At 48.1% G+C, this 12,383-nt stretch overlaps 7 protein-coding genes across 9 annotated transcripts; 3 read left to right on the top strand and 4 right to left on the bottom strand.

The window, feature by feature from the left end:
- The first annotated feature begins 46 nt into the window (after nucleotides 1-46).
- On the top strand, nucleotides 47-1,448 carry SPPG_04780. 2 transcript variants are annotated; one of them, XM_016753013.1, is made up of 4 exons: nucleotides 47-146; nucleotides 225-413; nucleotides 484-653; nucleotides 712-1,448. In XM_016753013.1, exons 2-4 carry the CDS (start codon nucleotides 270-272, stop codon nucleotides 1,271-1,273), a joined length of 876 nt encoding a protein of 291 aa, XP_016608502.1. In that variant the 5' UTR covers nucleotides 47-146; nucleotides 225-269; the 3' UTR covers nucleotides 1,274-1,448. The 2 variants fall into 2 exon arrangements, with proteins under 2 accessions (XP_016608502.1, XP_016608503.1); XM_016753014.1 differs by having other exon boundaries at nucleotides 47-193; nucleotides 279-413.
- On the bottom strand, nucleotides 1,373-3,430 carry SPPG_04779. Of its 2 annotated transcripts, none has more exons than XM_016753012.1 (4): nucleotides 3,326-3,430; nucleotides 3,079-3,262; nucleotides 2,331-3,009; nucleotides 1,373-2,261 (listed from the first exon to the last, which is right to left on the bottom strand). In XM_016753012.1, exons 3-4 carry the CDS (start codon nucleotides 2,993-2,995, stop codon nucleotides 1,577-1,579), a joined length of 1,350 nt encoding a protein of 449 aa, XP_016608501.1. In that variant the 5' UTR covers nucleotides 2,996-3,009; nucleotides 3,079-3,262; nucleotides 3,326-3,430; the 3' UTR covers nucleotides 1,373-1,576. The 2 variants fall into 2 exon arrangements, with proteins under 2 accessions (XP_016608501.1, XP_016608500.1); XM_016753011.1 differs by having other exon boundaries at nucleotides 3,102-3,262.
- A 242-nt stretch (nucleotides 3,431-3,672) lies between these two features.
- On the bottom strand, nucleotides 3,673-5,148 carry SPPG_04778 (uncharacterized protein). The gene has a single exon (XM_016753010.1). It carries the CDS (start codon nucleotides 5,120-5,122, stop codon nucleotides 3,737-3,739), a length of 1,386 nt encoding a protein of 461 aa, XP_016608499.1. The 5' UTR covers nucleotides 5,123-5,148; the 3' UTR covers nucleotides 3,673-3,736.
- Nucleotides 5,149-5,320: 172 nt separating this feature from the next.
- SPPG_04777 (3-keto-steroid reductase) lies at nucleotides 5,321-6,967 on the top strand. The gene is made up of 5 exons (XM_016753009.1): nucleotides 5,321-5,502; nucleotides 5,560-5,811; nucleotides 5,895-6,102; nucleotides 6,167-6,457; nucleotides 6,538-6,967. The coding sequence occupies exons 1-5, from the start codon at nucleotides 5,435-5,437 to the stop codon at nucleotides 6,808-6,810; spliced, it is 1,092 nt and encodes a 363-aa protein (XP_016608498.1). The 5' UTR covers nucleotides 5,321-5,434; the 3' UTR covers nucleotides 6,811-6,967.
- Nucleotides 6,835-8,213, bottom strand: SPPG_04776 (ESCRT-II subunit protein VPS25). Its single transcript, XM_016753008.1, has 6 exons — nucleotides 7,792-8,213; nucleotides 7,565-7,734; nucleotides 7,433-7,486; nucleotides 7,270-7,358; nucleotides 7,131-7,206; nucleotides 6,835-7,071 (listed from the first exon to the last, which is right to left on the bottom strand). Exons 1-6 carry the CDS (start codon nucleotides 7,845-7,847, stop codon nucleotides 6,953-6,955), a joined length of 564 nt encoding a protein of 187 aa, XP_016608497.1. The 5' UTR covers nucleotides 7,848-8,213; the 3' UTR covers nucleotides 6,835-6,952.
- A 149-nt stretch (nucleotides 8,214-8,362) lies between these two features.
- On the top strand, nucleotides 8,363-10,519 carry SPPG_04775 (dullard-like phosphatase domain-containing protein). Its single transcript, XM_016753007.1, has 6 exons — nucleotides 8,363-9,056; nucleotides 9,123-9,217; nucleotides 9,281-9,397; nucleotides 9,480-9,584; nucleotides 9,647-9,905; nucleotides 9,975-10,519. Exons 1-6 carry the CDS (start codon nucleotides 8,516-8,518, stop codon nucleotides 10,433-10,435), a joined length of 1,578 nt encoding a protein of 525 aa, XP_016608496.1. The 5' UTR covers nucleotides 8,363-8,515; the 3' UTR covers nucleotides 10,436-10,519.
- A 20-nt stretch (nucleotides 10,520-10,539) lies between these two features.
- SPPG_04774 (RNA polymerase III-inhibiting protein MAF1) lies at nucleotides 10,540-12,312 on the bottom strand. The gene is made up of 6 exons (XM_016753006.1): nucleotides 11,691-12,312; nucleotides 11,432-11,633; nucleotides 11,139-11,360; nucleotides 11,010-11,081; nucleotides 10,839-10,943; nucleotides 10,540-10,765 (listed from the first exon to the last, which is right to left on the bottom strand). The coding sequence occupies exons 1-6, from the start codon at nucleotides 11,794-11,796 to the stop codon at nucleotides 10,720-10,722; spliced, it is 753 nt and encodes a 250-aa protein (XP_016608495.1). The 5' UTR covers nucleotides 11,797-12,312; the 3' UTR covers nucleotides 10,540-10,719.
- Between the last annotated feature and the right edge of the window lie 71 nt (nucleotides 12,313-12,383).

The following is a 12,383-nucleotide window of genomic DNA, read 5'->3' as shown; positions in this document are numbered from 1 at the left end:
TCGCGTCAAAAGGAGCTGAGCTTCTGACCCTCAGGTGTCCCCCGTACCATAGCGGCCTTTACACCCGGCCTTCAAAACGGACACCTACTCAGAGACCAAGTTAAAGCAAGATATCACATTTTGAAACATCTCGCGAACCATGGATGGTGAGATTGCATATGGATGCCAGCCCCTTGTTCCTGAGGGGGTGGAGGTCAGTGCTTTTTTAATTTTCTTGCACGTAGGCCAATAGTGCACTTTAGCAGCCGAGACTTAATATATCTTTGTTCATGATAAAGCTTCGAATTCACGACAGCTCTCTAAGGGATGTAAAGGCTCTTGAAGAAGCGGAGCGGGACCGTCGTAACCGGTTACTGGCCGCAGCGCGCTTTGTCCCTCCCAATGAAGTGGAGCATGCTCATGATGAGGCCAAGGTTCGAATAAGGCGTATTAATGTCTGTTTCAGTGATCTGATAATAAGTGTTGCTGTCTGCTTTCATAAAGGCGTTTGTAGCCGGCGTACGTCGTGCCAGTATTGAAGGTGGCAACAAGGCATTTAGCATACTACGCCGAGAATCACTGCGTGAATCAGAAGAGGAAGAGCGGGAGAGACGGACTTCAACTACTGCAGAAATTGCATTCGCAGCTCTGGAGCATGCTCATCAGGAGGCTAGGTAAGACCAGTAAGACGTATTGGGAACCTATTAAGCAGTACTGACGACTCATCCATAGAGCTTTTCGGGAAGGTCTCGAGTCAGTTGAAACTGATGACAACTCCCTTCCGCCGGTGTTATGCCAGGTGCTTCTCAATATGGTACATGCCGCTGAAGAATCTGAGCGAGCCGCTCGTACCGCTTCGATCTCAGAGATTGAGCCCAATATACAACATGCCTTGCAAGAAGCTACAGCAGTTCGGCAAGGAATTGAAACAGAGACAAACCGCGCAACATCTGTTGCTCATCGAGCGAGCGCGCGACAAGCAGAGGAAGAAGAGCGAGATCGGCGGATTGCCGATCCGGACTTTTGCAAACCTGCACGACAACACGCTGCGGTTGAGAGTATTGCGTTTACGCTTGGTCTTTCATCCGATTTGCCAAGGACAAAAGCTTCAGATTTGGGAAAGAAGGAGACAGCCAAGGCAGCTGAGGAAGTAGAGCGCGATGAAAGGACTGAAGATGCTGAGGTAATACATAGGCAGAGGACACATGCGAAGCAGGAAGCGAAGGCGGTGAAAAATGGATTGGCGCAATCCGCAGGTACTCCTGCAGCAAGGTTAATTCACGCCAGTCAATGAGCATTTGCTTGTGAACCAATTTGGATATGATGCCAGCGGCGTCTCACACTGGCAAAATGCTTTATATGTTGTTTTCTGCTTTGGATTGTGGATGTATGTTGAATCAGCATGTGTTGAACTGGTTTTTTATTTACACAAAAATGATTACTCCGACGCTTCTGTCGAGTGCACCAGATGCCAAACAGTATTCAGACACCCTTTGCCACCTGCAGGACGCATCATCTCCTACGACTAAGACTTTCTATACATTATGCCCAAACTAGCGTTGTGTCAACAAGTGTCGTAAAAAGAAACTATATTCATTCAGACTGGTTCAGTCTGGGCCGGTTCAATGACAGACGGGCTCACTGCACCAGTGATATGGCCGGGGTTCTGCTGAGGTTTCTCAAGCGAATCGGTATCGTGCTGTGTCAATGGAGGGGTGGGATGTTGAGGCTGAGGCTGAGGCTGAGGTTCGGCGGCTTGCGGAAAGAGATTGCGAGCCTCTAAACTAACTTTGCCTACTGCTCCTTGCTCCTGCTTAACCATGCTGCCCTTTGTAGGGCTGACCGGAGATGGCGGTGAGAATTGTGCAAGATTTTGGTTTTTCCCTTCAATTGCTGGTGTGGCAGTTTCGTCACTATTGGAGACTGCTCCATCGGCTTCGGTTTCACTTTGGCCTGGGACGGGCGATGACGCAGTCGCAGTAGAGGATGGACCAGGAGGTGACGCTTGGCCGGACTGAGAAAGATTTACTAGAGCCAGTGCTGCCATATCATGGCCTTCGTCGCCAGCTGCCGGACGGATAGGGCGAGGTGTTTGCGCACGCTGAGGTGGAAGCATGATCGGTCTCTGGAAGAGGGAGGCCAAGGAAGCACCAGGTGGCAACGACGACCCAGTAGAACCTGGGAATATCGGGAGGAAGGGAACACTGGTAGACGTTGACGGTGATGTCACAGAGAACTTCGGAGTCACAGAGCCAGCGCCCAGCGATGCATTTGGCTCTTGTCTGATAAGTTGCAGGCGATGATTGTCAGTATCACACTCTACATATAATCATATACCGCATGGTACTCACTTGAGCGGACTATCAGGAATGGATGACTTTCGTCGTTCTGTCGTAGCAACCTTCTTTTTCAAGCTCTGACGTTTGTTCTGAAACCAAACCTGAACGCATCGCGCGGTCATTCCAGTTTCCCTTGCAAGCTGTTCACGCTCCGATGCATTTGGAAGCGGGTTTCTCCGAAAATGAGCCTCCAGAACTTCCAGTTCCATGGCCGAGGTGCGTCGTCGCCTTTTCTTTCCAAGTACAGATGCGTCATCAGTGCTAAAATGTTGAGGGGAAGCATTGACCCAATTCAACTTTTTGAAGTACGTGTTGCGACTGCCTTGCTGACTGGAGTCATCACCGGTTGGAGACGGTGGTTGATGACTGACAGGCGTTTGAGGTGGTTCTACATTCATGGGAGGTAACCGCACCGGAGTGGGAGCCGGTTGTGCCATGGATTGGGGGAATAAATGTGGGAGGGCAAACGGTAAGACTGGAATGAGAAGTGGATTTTGTCCTTGCTGCCCGGGTGCGCCAGATGTTTGTGGATCTGAAAGCGAAGACGAACCAGGGGCAGGAGGTAAAGGAGATGGTTGCGCTGGATTCAGCGCCATATGAGCAACACCAGGTGGAGCAAGCGTTGCCATAGCCAGCACTTGGCCGTCATTTGGTTGATTGGCGATGGTGTCTGTCATCTTGATCTTGTTTCCTATAAGCCCAACGGAGTGAGAAACGGTCACCAAGGAGCATACCGCAAAGCGCGTAGTAAAGTCCGCACCAGATACGCTGTTTTTCACGTACTTTGCTTTTTGTATTCAGCTCGGCACTTTCAAGATGATACTGAACCATAAAAATCTCCGAGCAATGTCCAGGCCCGGAGGATCACCGCTTCTCTTTCTTTGTGCCCAGAACCTCGCTTTCACCTAGAGCTAGGCTAGTTTGGTGATTTCTGAAAACGCACACTGCGTAGAGAACTGGTCAGGTCAACTAGCCATAACAGCATAAAACCAATGTTTCCAACACACCTTGGTATCCCCGTATCTACCAGCTACGAGGAGCAACTTGTTCGCCAGATGCAGATGCTGCAATGACGGACAAGGACGTCCGTGAAGAAAAAAGTGCTACTCGGCAGGAAGAAGGCGAGCGAGGGAGGGGGGGGAACTACTTTAAGTCAAAAGCGGTTTGATGATGCTATTACCATATAAGGATAAATGAATATAGTTATTTACCATAAATGGTATAATTGAAGGGGCAGTGCATGAATGGCAATTGGAGTTTCATTTCTTTCATTTCGTCTTGACGCGCACATGATTGGGCAAGACGGAGAGCTGGCCCTCCGAACAAACGACCGCGTTTTTGCCATAGCAGCATATGGGATGATGTTAACATGATGAAAATATTATCGTACATAAATATAATGGTAGAATGATAATGCACTATTTGCTTGAATTATTTACAGAACGCTTCCTGAATTTGTTTAATGCCGCCTGCTTTCCCTTGCCTTTTTTTATTATGGGACCAGATCCTGCCTGTCGCTTGCCTGCAGATTGATTCCCATCAGCAGTCGCTTTTCGTTTCTTCTTGGCTATTGTAGGGGCAGGCGTCGACGGCTTCTCCTCTACAGTGGTCTCTCCCTCCTCTTCAAAAGATACGGAGATCGTCGCTTTACCAGCAGGATCTTCATAATCTGATTCGAACTCTGATCGATCAGCAGCGACCTCGTCTTCATTTGCCTCATCCGCCCCGTGAGCAATATCCCCTCGTTTTCCTTTCGATGAGGTATCACATGGACCAGTAACGGCTATGCACGTTAGGCGACATTTCGCATTATAATCAGCTTGCGGGGTTGCTTGCGGCAAAACAACCTTGACCGGTTTTCCATCAGCCGGCACGGCACTCTCAGTGGAATGGCTTGTCTTCAATTGATGGGCTACGTCCGTCAAGTCCCACACCTTGATACCTCCATCCGATGAGCACGAAACAACAATGGTCGGCTTGCCTTCCTTGACGTATACATCCAAATCCTTTATGCGATTTCCATGTTGCGTGTTCCATCGCAAAATACGCTCTCCGTCTTGGGCCCATACACCAATAGATCTGTCCTCCCCACCAGTCACCAGAACTTCCCTAGACTGATGTTCCTCATCCACGCCTTCCATGCTACAAAAAGCGATAGCATTGATCCTTCCGATCCCTTCGAGGTTTCCGACCACTTCACCATCAGAGACGGCATGAATTTGTACCAAGTTATTCATTAGGACAGCATACAGTTGCCCAGAAGGGCTCCAACACACTCGTTCAGCCACTTTAGGTAGACGCATAGAGTACGTGCAGGTTCCGCGAGCCAAGTCCCAACACTTTAGTGTTCCATCTCCACCAACACTCAATAGCACCTTTCCCGAAGGATGTACATCGACCCAATTTATCGCGCGCTTGTGACCAGCCAATGTTTTCAACACTTCCCAATCCTGTGTTCTAACGATGGCTATCGTCCCGTCCTCCGACGCTGTTATAAGGTGTGACTTCTTGAAGAATCGCAAACAGGTTATTGAGCCAGAATGGTGCATGAGAGTTCCCACTTCTTTTCGGAGGCGAAGATCATACAACTTGACGTGCTCGTCAGTAGAACCTGTTGCTAGGAACCGTGAACTAGTGGCCACGGCCTTGATGCACGATATGTGGGCAGGATAAATGAAGACTGGCGTCACTGTAAAGACGCTCTGCGCATCACCAGACGCTGCAGCCGGGTGCACATCTAGCCCGTAGAGAAGACGCTCGTATGTTCCAAAGATAATTCGAAACTCGTACTGTTCTTGTGTCATTTTGTGAAGGGTTGCTGGAAAGAAATGGATATCGTCCCCAGACGGGTTTGCTAATGATGCAATTTCCAAAAAGAAGTATGCACGTGATGCAAATGTGGCCCAATCACTGTACCGCAAACAACATACAAAGTGACTTGATTGGCTGGTCACTACACGCGTTAACTGAGGTTGACCTGCATCGAACGACCTGCAAACTGACGCTCGCACCATGTTTTCGCGCAACGGAGGGCACCGAGCGAGTGGGAAGGAAGGACTCGAGAGCAGCTTGGGACCGTTTGCCCCTTCTTCATTAGCAGCAAAATCTAGTTCGCCATGCTGACTGCCGAAAGTCATTCAGTGCCAACCTCGTCCAGAGTGGCAATCGTCACTGGTGCCAACAGGTACGTGAACCGTTCTGAACTTTGAACAAGAAATTGCCTGTTAAGCGAGCTTTCTAGCGGTGTAGGGTACGGCATAGTGCAGCGACTTTTGGAGCATGCTCTCGACCCGCGAAATGAACCGTTGACGATTGTCATGGCCTGTCGGAATAGGTCTAGAGCAGAAGCAGCGCGGGCCAAACTTTTGGCTCAGTATGCTTCGAAAGATATGAAGGAGAAAGCAATGATGGCGGAAAGTGCATTGCAAATCTTGATTGTAGATCTATCATCGACCAAGAGTGTTTTCGGAGCCTGTGAGGAGTTTAAGCGTAGGTGCGTCCCCAACATCGACGAGTTCCCTGAACCACAGTACACGTTGAAGCAAACCTCACTCTGCCTCTAATGTCTGTCTGCAGATTTTCCCGCCTCGACTACCTTATCCTCAATGCAGGAATTCTCCCTTGTGATCACATGAACATCAAAGAGGGCCTCAAAAACCTGTTCACCCGACCCGCGTATGTCGCGAAAACAGGAGGTGACTTCTTTTCTCAACGACAAGGAACTGTTACCGCCGAAGGACTGGGAGAAGTGTTTGCCGCGAATGTTTTTGGCCATTACATCATGGTAGGTTTGCTCATGATGGAATATAAGGGACCATTGGTAACGTCCAGCTCGTACGACTAAAAAGATCAAGGAACTCGAAGAATCCATGCGTGGATCACCATGTCCTCGTATCCTTTGGTTCAGTTCCACTACCGCAAGCCCAGAGTTCTTTACAGCGGCCGATTTCCAATGCGTTCGCGGAGACCATCCCTATGAATCCTCCAAGCGTCTTTGCGAACTTCTTGCGATTGATATGCATGATGAGCTTAAACAACGAAATATTTACTCATTCGTAGTCAGCCCTGGAAATTGCTTTACCGGCTTGCTTGATCAAGGTTGGATCATTGCCGCCTGTTGGGTTGGTGTTTTATACCTGGTAGGTCCCAGCTGATCGTAGTAGCAAGGCTCACACTTAAGCCCTGGTAGAACACTTAGTAATGCCGTCACCTTACACAGATGCGCTTTCTCTTCATATCTGGATGTAATATAACACCTCGCAATGGCGCCACCTCCGCCTTTTATCTGGCATGTGAAGTGGAGAATCCTACCGCCCTGGATCCGACTAAGCTTTACCATGCGGACATATCACCCCTCGGACGTCGCTATGTCCGCGAGCTAACATTAGCAGCAGAAGATTCAAAGGCAGTAAGATCGGTCCGTCGGGAAATGGACGAGTTATGGAGGAAATTCAGGGCAGTGGCGGTGAGAGACGGAATTCTGGCGCGATGACGGATGATGGTATCTGATGGAAGGAATGAATGTACTCTAAAATTTAGTTAATTCGGTACCAGTAGGCTTTCCGGTAGGGGAAGTGCGGCTTTGTTTTCATAGTCATTAATAGATATAGTAGAACACAAAGAATCTCGACTTATCAAAAGAATTTCACGCCCATTTCACTATGGCTCGCTCCTGTGAACAGCTGCGCTTTGCCTGTTTTCGAGAGGGCCTCCAAGGCTTTAATCATCGTTCGCTCATCCAAATCATGAAAATCTATCCACCAACTTTTGATGAGAATCACGCTGTACAATTAGACTGCCATACATTCCTACCTTGCCCTTCCGTACCCTCCCCATGAATTAACTCATATACCGTACAGATGGAGTTGGTACTGCCCGTATCAAATGCCTGAATTGGAAAACGCGAGCTAAACAAGTGGAATCGTACAGCATCGCGCTCAACTACACCAACCCATTTGTATATAAGCGACGCCCATTCTTCTGGCTTTCGCCATAGCACAATACATCGCTCTTTTGCCGAGCTTTCCCACTCGGCATGTCCTTACATGCACGAAAATGCATGCAGGTAAGTAAGGAAGCAAAGGGATACACATCAATTCGATATAATTGCATACCTTGATTTACCAGAGCATCAATGATGGTCTGTATACCCTCTCGGTTCAGACTTCCTGCACAAGCCACCAGGATAAGGGTTTACCAGTCAGCCTTTCATGCACGGACGTATAGTCCCTCGGCAGGAAACTCACGTCGCAATCGCTCATTAACAAACACCTCCGCGGCTCCTTTGGGCTTCGCACCAGCTCCTTTTATCTCGCCCAAGTCTATAGAAAACGTTCGCGTTGCAGCGCAATATGCTAGAAGTATGTCACACCACAATTGAATTTGTTTTTGCTGGGTTGCGGCTGTAGGTTGGAGTCTATATATACCCCATGAGCTACGTGACGCGCCAGTGGAAAGACTATGAACGCCATACGTGTAAAATGGAGGAAAGTCGTGTATGGAGGGAAAGGTGTAGGAGGATCTCGACATGACGCTAGTGTTTGATGGAATACTGCTGCTGGTGGTTACAGGTAAACCGCGAGGTGAAGACAGGCGTCGGATGATGACTCATCACGCCAGATACCCATTCAAGTGCCCAAAATTGCAAGCATCGTCTTGCGCCTGTGTTCATCCCCCGGGAAGACTATATAGTACATTAAGCCGTCTTGCTGGCTTTCAGAAGAACCTCTTTCCTCCGTCGTCTGCTTTGTCAAAAGGGGAAAACAAAGACACCAAGGACGACTTGACACGGCATTTTCCTGTACTCATTAATATGGATCGGAGCTCCTTCCTTTCAGCATCTCTTTCTTCACTTTGGCCCGTTACTCCCATGCATTATCGTTCCATTTGCTTTTGAATAAACCTTTTAAAGGCAGAGATGTCGTCGGACAGTTGAACTTCAAGTGATTGTGGCTTGAACGACCTGATGACGCATCACGATCATGGTTACATGCACAGTCATGGAATAAAGTAACCTAACAACCTTCAACAACATTGCAGCTCCGAGCTGCTCGTTTGGCATTAGGACGGGGTTTACGAGCTGCAAACGGCAAACTGCGCAAGCAGGGCAACAGAAGGACGACATTTCCACCTGCTCGTCTCTCCGTATACTCTGTTACCTTTCATTCTCTGCATTTTTGTAATATAGGAGTTGGGGCATGTCATTCTTCACTTCCATAGCGAGAAACGTCTTGCAGACGGCAACAAAGACCGCGAGCCACTCTGCAGCCTTCTCCTCCCTTTCCGCACGGCATGTGGCCGCTCCATCGACTTTATCATGTTTTATCCGTTCCAACCGCCGATTCCCTGCACTGTCACCTTCCCTTTTGTCACAAAGTGCCGGCATCCGGATAAAAGCCCCTAATGCCGAGAACGCCCAGGACAAAAAACAGGCTACAGAGAAACAGAAACCTTCAGATTCTGTTGAAGATGATACAGCCGATGCACAGGGATTAGACTTGTTCGCTCAGGCAATGGCAAACCAGAAACGGAGGGATGCTGAAAACCGAAAAGCTGCAGCTGGTGAGCAAACAGATGCAGAAGCTACAGAGGACGCTGCTGTCGATCCGGCGGAAGCAGAGCGCTTGCGTAAGTGGAGAGAGGCGGCCGAAGAGGAGGAAAAGAAACAAATGATCAAGAGCGGGAGAGTATTCCTTGGATCGGCTTTTTTAGTTGGATTAGCAGGTTATATTTACCTTGGTATGTGTGCTCCGAATTTTGTAAAGGTTGTGCCTTTCTAAACGCTGTATTATGGCATGTCAATAGGGCTACCAGATGAAGACCAGAAGCGCGAGGAGGGAGAAAGCCTTTTAGCGGCGCACAACTCAAGAGCATGGGCGAATCTGAAGAAGTGGCGTTCGGTAAGCATTTCTGCCTTCCATCATTCATACTAGCAGCACAACTCATCATTGTGTTACATACAGGATATCACTAGTCCTGCTCTAGAAAAGTTGCTACCAGATCCACTGCCTGTGCCATATCAGCGTCCGTTGACACTTTGTATTGAACTTAATGAAGCCTTGGTACACCTGGAGTGGGATGTAAGTGCGACAGCAAACAAAGATGCTTGGGTATTTGCACTGTTACTAGTCTCTGACGCGTTTCATCTTCGGCGTCATGCAGAAAGCTGTGGGCTGGCGTGTAGCAACGCGTCCTGGAGTGAAGCAATTCCTTGCGAATCTTAGCCGATACTACGAGGTGGTCATATTTACAAACTCCCCTGGCTACGTATGTATAAGTAGTGGTGACCGTCTCACACCGTAAATTCTGACCTGTCATCATCCTTGCAGTTGGCCGAACCGGTATGTCAGGCTCTCGATCCACATTTCTTCTACGCTATGTACCGTCTCTATCGAGATCACACCAAACTGGTTGATGGAACCTATGTTAAAGATTTGAGCCAATTGAACCGGGACTTGGGCAAGACGATAATTTTGGACATACATCCCGAATCATACAAGCTTCAGCCGGAGAATGGACTGCAGCTGAAGCCTTGGAAGGGTGAGCGAACTGATAAGGAGTTGAGGAAGCTTGAAACATTCTTCGAAGGTGGGTGGTTGGAAGAGACTTCGAGAGTTTTGATTCGCCAAGCTGATTTCAATCCGTGATCTCTGGCAGAGCTTTACGTATTTATGACGGTCTACGGCATCGAAGATGTTCGACCAATCTTGAACATTGTCAACACTATCAACCCCAATGACATTGCTGCTGCATGGACTACATACAAGCAAACTATGCGTGAAGAGTTTGCGAAGCGGCAAGCAGAACAACAAGGACCAGCAAAACCCTCCCGCTCTTGGATTTCAACTCTCTTGGGTGGAGGGGCGTCACAGCAGCAGCAATCACAAGTAATGAATGTGATCGATCAGATCGAGGCTATTGCGAGGGAAGAAAGGGAATTGGCTATCAAGGACGCGGAGGCCATGAGCCAGCAGATGCACGACATGCAAAAGCAGCAGGAGGAGTTTATCAAGAAGCAAATGGAGGAAAACAAGAACAAGGGATTGAAGTTGTGGGATTACATTAACGGCGCTGGAGCACCAGTGCCACCTGGTCAACAGCCGCCAGCTGGAAAATGAATGGCATGGACTACAGTTGTGGAGAGTAGTGGTAATATTGAGCATAAGTGTTGTATTTAATATCATGACCATTAGACATATCAATCTGATCTTGCCCAAGTGAATCTGATGCATTCAACAAGTTTATTCATCGACGAAAAACAGGGAAATATTTACACAATGAAGGCAGATGGTGGCGTCCGAAAGTCGGTGGTGTATGCCACCGGACATTCGCATGTCCAAAAGTATGCTTGACTCAACAACAATACCAAGAATTTCTAATGCATGTCGAACGGCCGTTCAGATCACAAATCGAGTTGACCCATCGTATATTGCTCGTACGACAGTCCCCTGATGCACAAGAGAAAGCTCGAGTAAGAACACATAAAAATGTCATGTAGCGAAAAAGGAATCCAATGCATACCGCTCATCCGTATCGTTATAGAACCGGAGATCCTCAATGCTTTGATCAGCGTCATCCAGCATGTATATCGCGTTTTTCTCCTCGGGTTGGATAGGTGCGAGACAGCTAAAATAAAACAAAATCAATAAAAGTCCTCCAACCCATAAATACTTAATAAACTGCTAGACCAACCTCACAGCGCGAGCTGTAAAGAACACAATTCGTTTCAGTTTTCGATTCATGAAAAAATAGTAAAAGCTCCACCTATAGCAAAAAGTCAGACGCGAAAAGCCCGACATATGGCACGCCCTTTGGACTTACAAGTTTCCCTGTTCCTCTGCATCTGGTTCCACGTCCCCGTCGGGATTGAAGCTGTACATGTCGCACTCATTGAGATCAATAACCTCATCAATCGCTGCCCATATTTTGGCACCAACAGCATGAGCGACACTGTCGATTCCCAGATGAACCAGTAGTGTTGTGTTGACGGTATTTGCTACGATGCTGATAGGCACCTTGCTGAATGATTCGGGATTCAAATCACTAAATGGAATAAAAAAGAAAGTTAAAAACAGAGTGCCTTTCGGAAGCATTACAGAAAGTAGATAACGTACCTGAAATCGTAATCCGGAAATGCGGCGTTGAGAGTTGCAAGAAGGTAAAAGAAAGTTCGACGCGATATGCGGTCATTGAGGGGACTGCTGTTGTTCATTGAGCGGGGTGACTGCCATGAGCCAATCTCGACACCGCCTTCCTGAACTGGGTATTTCTCATCAACGTGTTTTTTGAGGCGTCGGTCATCATCGGTATTTTTGCCTGTAGCACTAAACTCAGAACCCGCGTCACCTCTTTACTTGAACAGCGACTACATACAGGAATATGCTTCAATGCGTCCAAAAATCCGGCAATCGCCCGTGTCTATACACGATAATTGGTTATTGATGTTCTCTAAGGACTCGTTATCTGTCAGGTACTTCATTTTAGGCGTTTCGTCGGTGGTAGACAGTTGCGTAAAATTGTGCGATATGGCTCTGCTGAAAAGCACGATTGATGGTAATGATTTCTCAACAATGACAACGACAGTCTATTATGGCTATTCGAAGAGACGGTCTCGGAGAGTAGATATTCCAGTAAGCAAATATTGTTCTTCTGCCTTGTAGTTCCAGGAAACCAAAGGCCATAGTACGGCGCACCAAATGAAGAGGAAAGATTTGTCGAAGACTATCAGAAAACCCAATAGTCTAAACGCCGATTGCTGTAGGTAACGATCGGCGACACGGATACAGTACAGCTATTGCGTACAGCAAAGCAGTGCGCAGAAAAACAATCGGAGCAATAGTCGAAAGGTGTCAGTCTTTGGGAAGCGTTAACGGACGAGCGAATAGGTGAGCAGATAGTCTTGCAAGCGTTGCTGCAGATCCGCGAGTGCAATGAAAACTGCAAGATAAAAGCGTGGCAATCTCTGCAAAAACTGGCGGGGAGAACAGCACGGCAGTGTCCCGGAAGTGACGTGGGTCCGTCATATCGGGGCGGCCAGTCGGCTTAGCAGACCAACCCACATGCGCA

Source organism: Spizellomyces punctatus (assembly GCF_000182565.1).
Source record: "Spizellomyces punctatus DAOM BR117 chromosome Unknown supercont1.7, whole genome shotgun sequence".
Classification (NCBI taxonomy): Eukaryota; Fungi; Chytridiomycota; class Chytridiomycetes; order Spizellomycetales; family Spizellomycetaceae; genus Spizellomyces; species Spizellomyces punctatus.
The sequence above is the reverse complement of the archived record's forward strand: the minus strand, read 5'-3'. Positions and strand labels throughout refer to the sequence as shown.

Coding starts and splice junctions, on each gene's coding strand:
- SPPG_04774 (XM_016753006.1), bottom strand. CDS start 11,796: ATGAAGTACCTGACAGATAACGAGTCCTTAGAGAACATCAATAACCAA. Junction 10,944..11,009: donor TTTACAGCTCGCGCTGTGAG/GTTGGTCTAGCA, acceptor GTTTTATTTTAG/CTGTCTCGCACCTATCCAAC. Junction 10,766..10,838: donor TATAACGATACGGATGAGCG/GTATGCATTGGA, acceptor CTTGTGCATCAG/GGGACTGTCGTACGAGCAAT.
- SPPG_04775 (XM_016753007.1), top strand. CDS start 8,516: ATGTCATTCTTCACTTCCATAGCGAGAAACGTCTTGCAGACGGCAACA. Junction 9,057..9,122: donor AGCAGGTTATATTTACCTTG/GTATGTGTGCTC, acceptor GCATGTCAATAG/GGCTACCAGATGAAGACCAG. Junction 9,398..9,479: donor TGGTACACCTGGAGTGGGAT/GTAAGTGCGACA, acceptor GGCGTCATGCAG/AAAGCTGTGGGCTGGCGTGT.
- SPPG_04776 (XM_016753008.1), bottom strand. CDS start 7,847: ATGTCGAGATCCTCCTACACCTTTCCCTCCATACACGACTTTCCTCCA. Junction 7,735..7,791: donor GACTTTCCTCCATTTTACAC/GTATGGCGTTCA, acceptor GGGTATATATAG/ACTCCAACCTACAGCCGCAA. Junction 7,072..7,130: donor GGAGGGTACGGAAGGGCAAG/GTAGGAATGTAT, acceptor GTTGGTGGATAG/ATTTTCATGATTTGGATGAG.
- SPPG_04779 (XM_016753012.1), bottom strand. CDS start 2,995: ATGACAGACACCATCGCCAATCAACCAAATGACGGCCAAGTGCTGGCT. Junction 2,262..2,330: donor ATTCCTGATAGTCCGCTCAA/GTGAGTACCATG, acceptor GCAACTTATCAG/ACAAGAGCCAAATGCATCGC.
- SPPG_04777 (XM_016753009.1), top strand. CDS start 5,435: ATGCTGACTGCCGAAAGTCATTCAGTGCCAACCTCGTCCAGAGTGGCA. Junction 5,503..5,559: donor ATCGTCACTGGTGCCAACAG/GTACGTGAACCG, acceptor CGAGCTTTCTAG/CGGTGTAGGGTACGGCATAG. Junction 6,103..6,166: donor TTTTTGGCCATTACATCATG/GTAGGTTTGCTC, acceptor ACGACTAAAAAG/ATCAAGGAACTCGAAGAATC.
- SPPG_04778 (XM_016753010.1), bottom strand. CDS start 5,122: ATGACACAAGAACAGTACGAGTTTCGAATTATCTTTGGAACATACGAG.
- SPPG_04780 (XM_016753014.1), top strand. CDS start 140: ATGGATGGTGAGATTGCATATGGATGCCAGCCCCTTGTTCCTGAGGGG. Junction 194..278: donor TTGTTCCTGAGGGGGTGGAG/GTCAGTGCTTTT, acceptor TTCATGATAAAG/CTTCGAATTCACGACAGCTC. Junction 414..483: donor ATGCTCATGATGAGGCCAAG/GTTCGAATAAGG, acceptor GCTTTCATAAAG/GCGTTTGTAGCCGGCGTACG.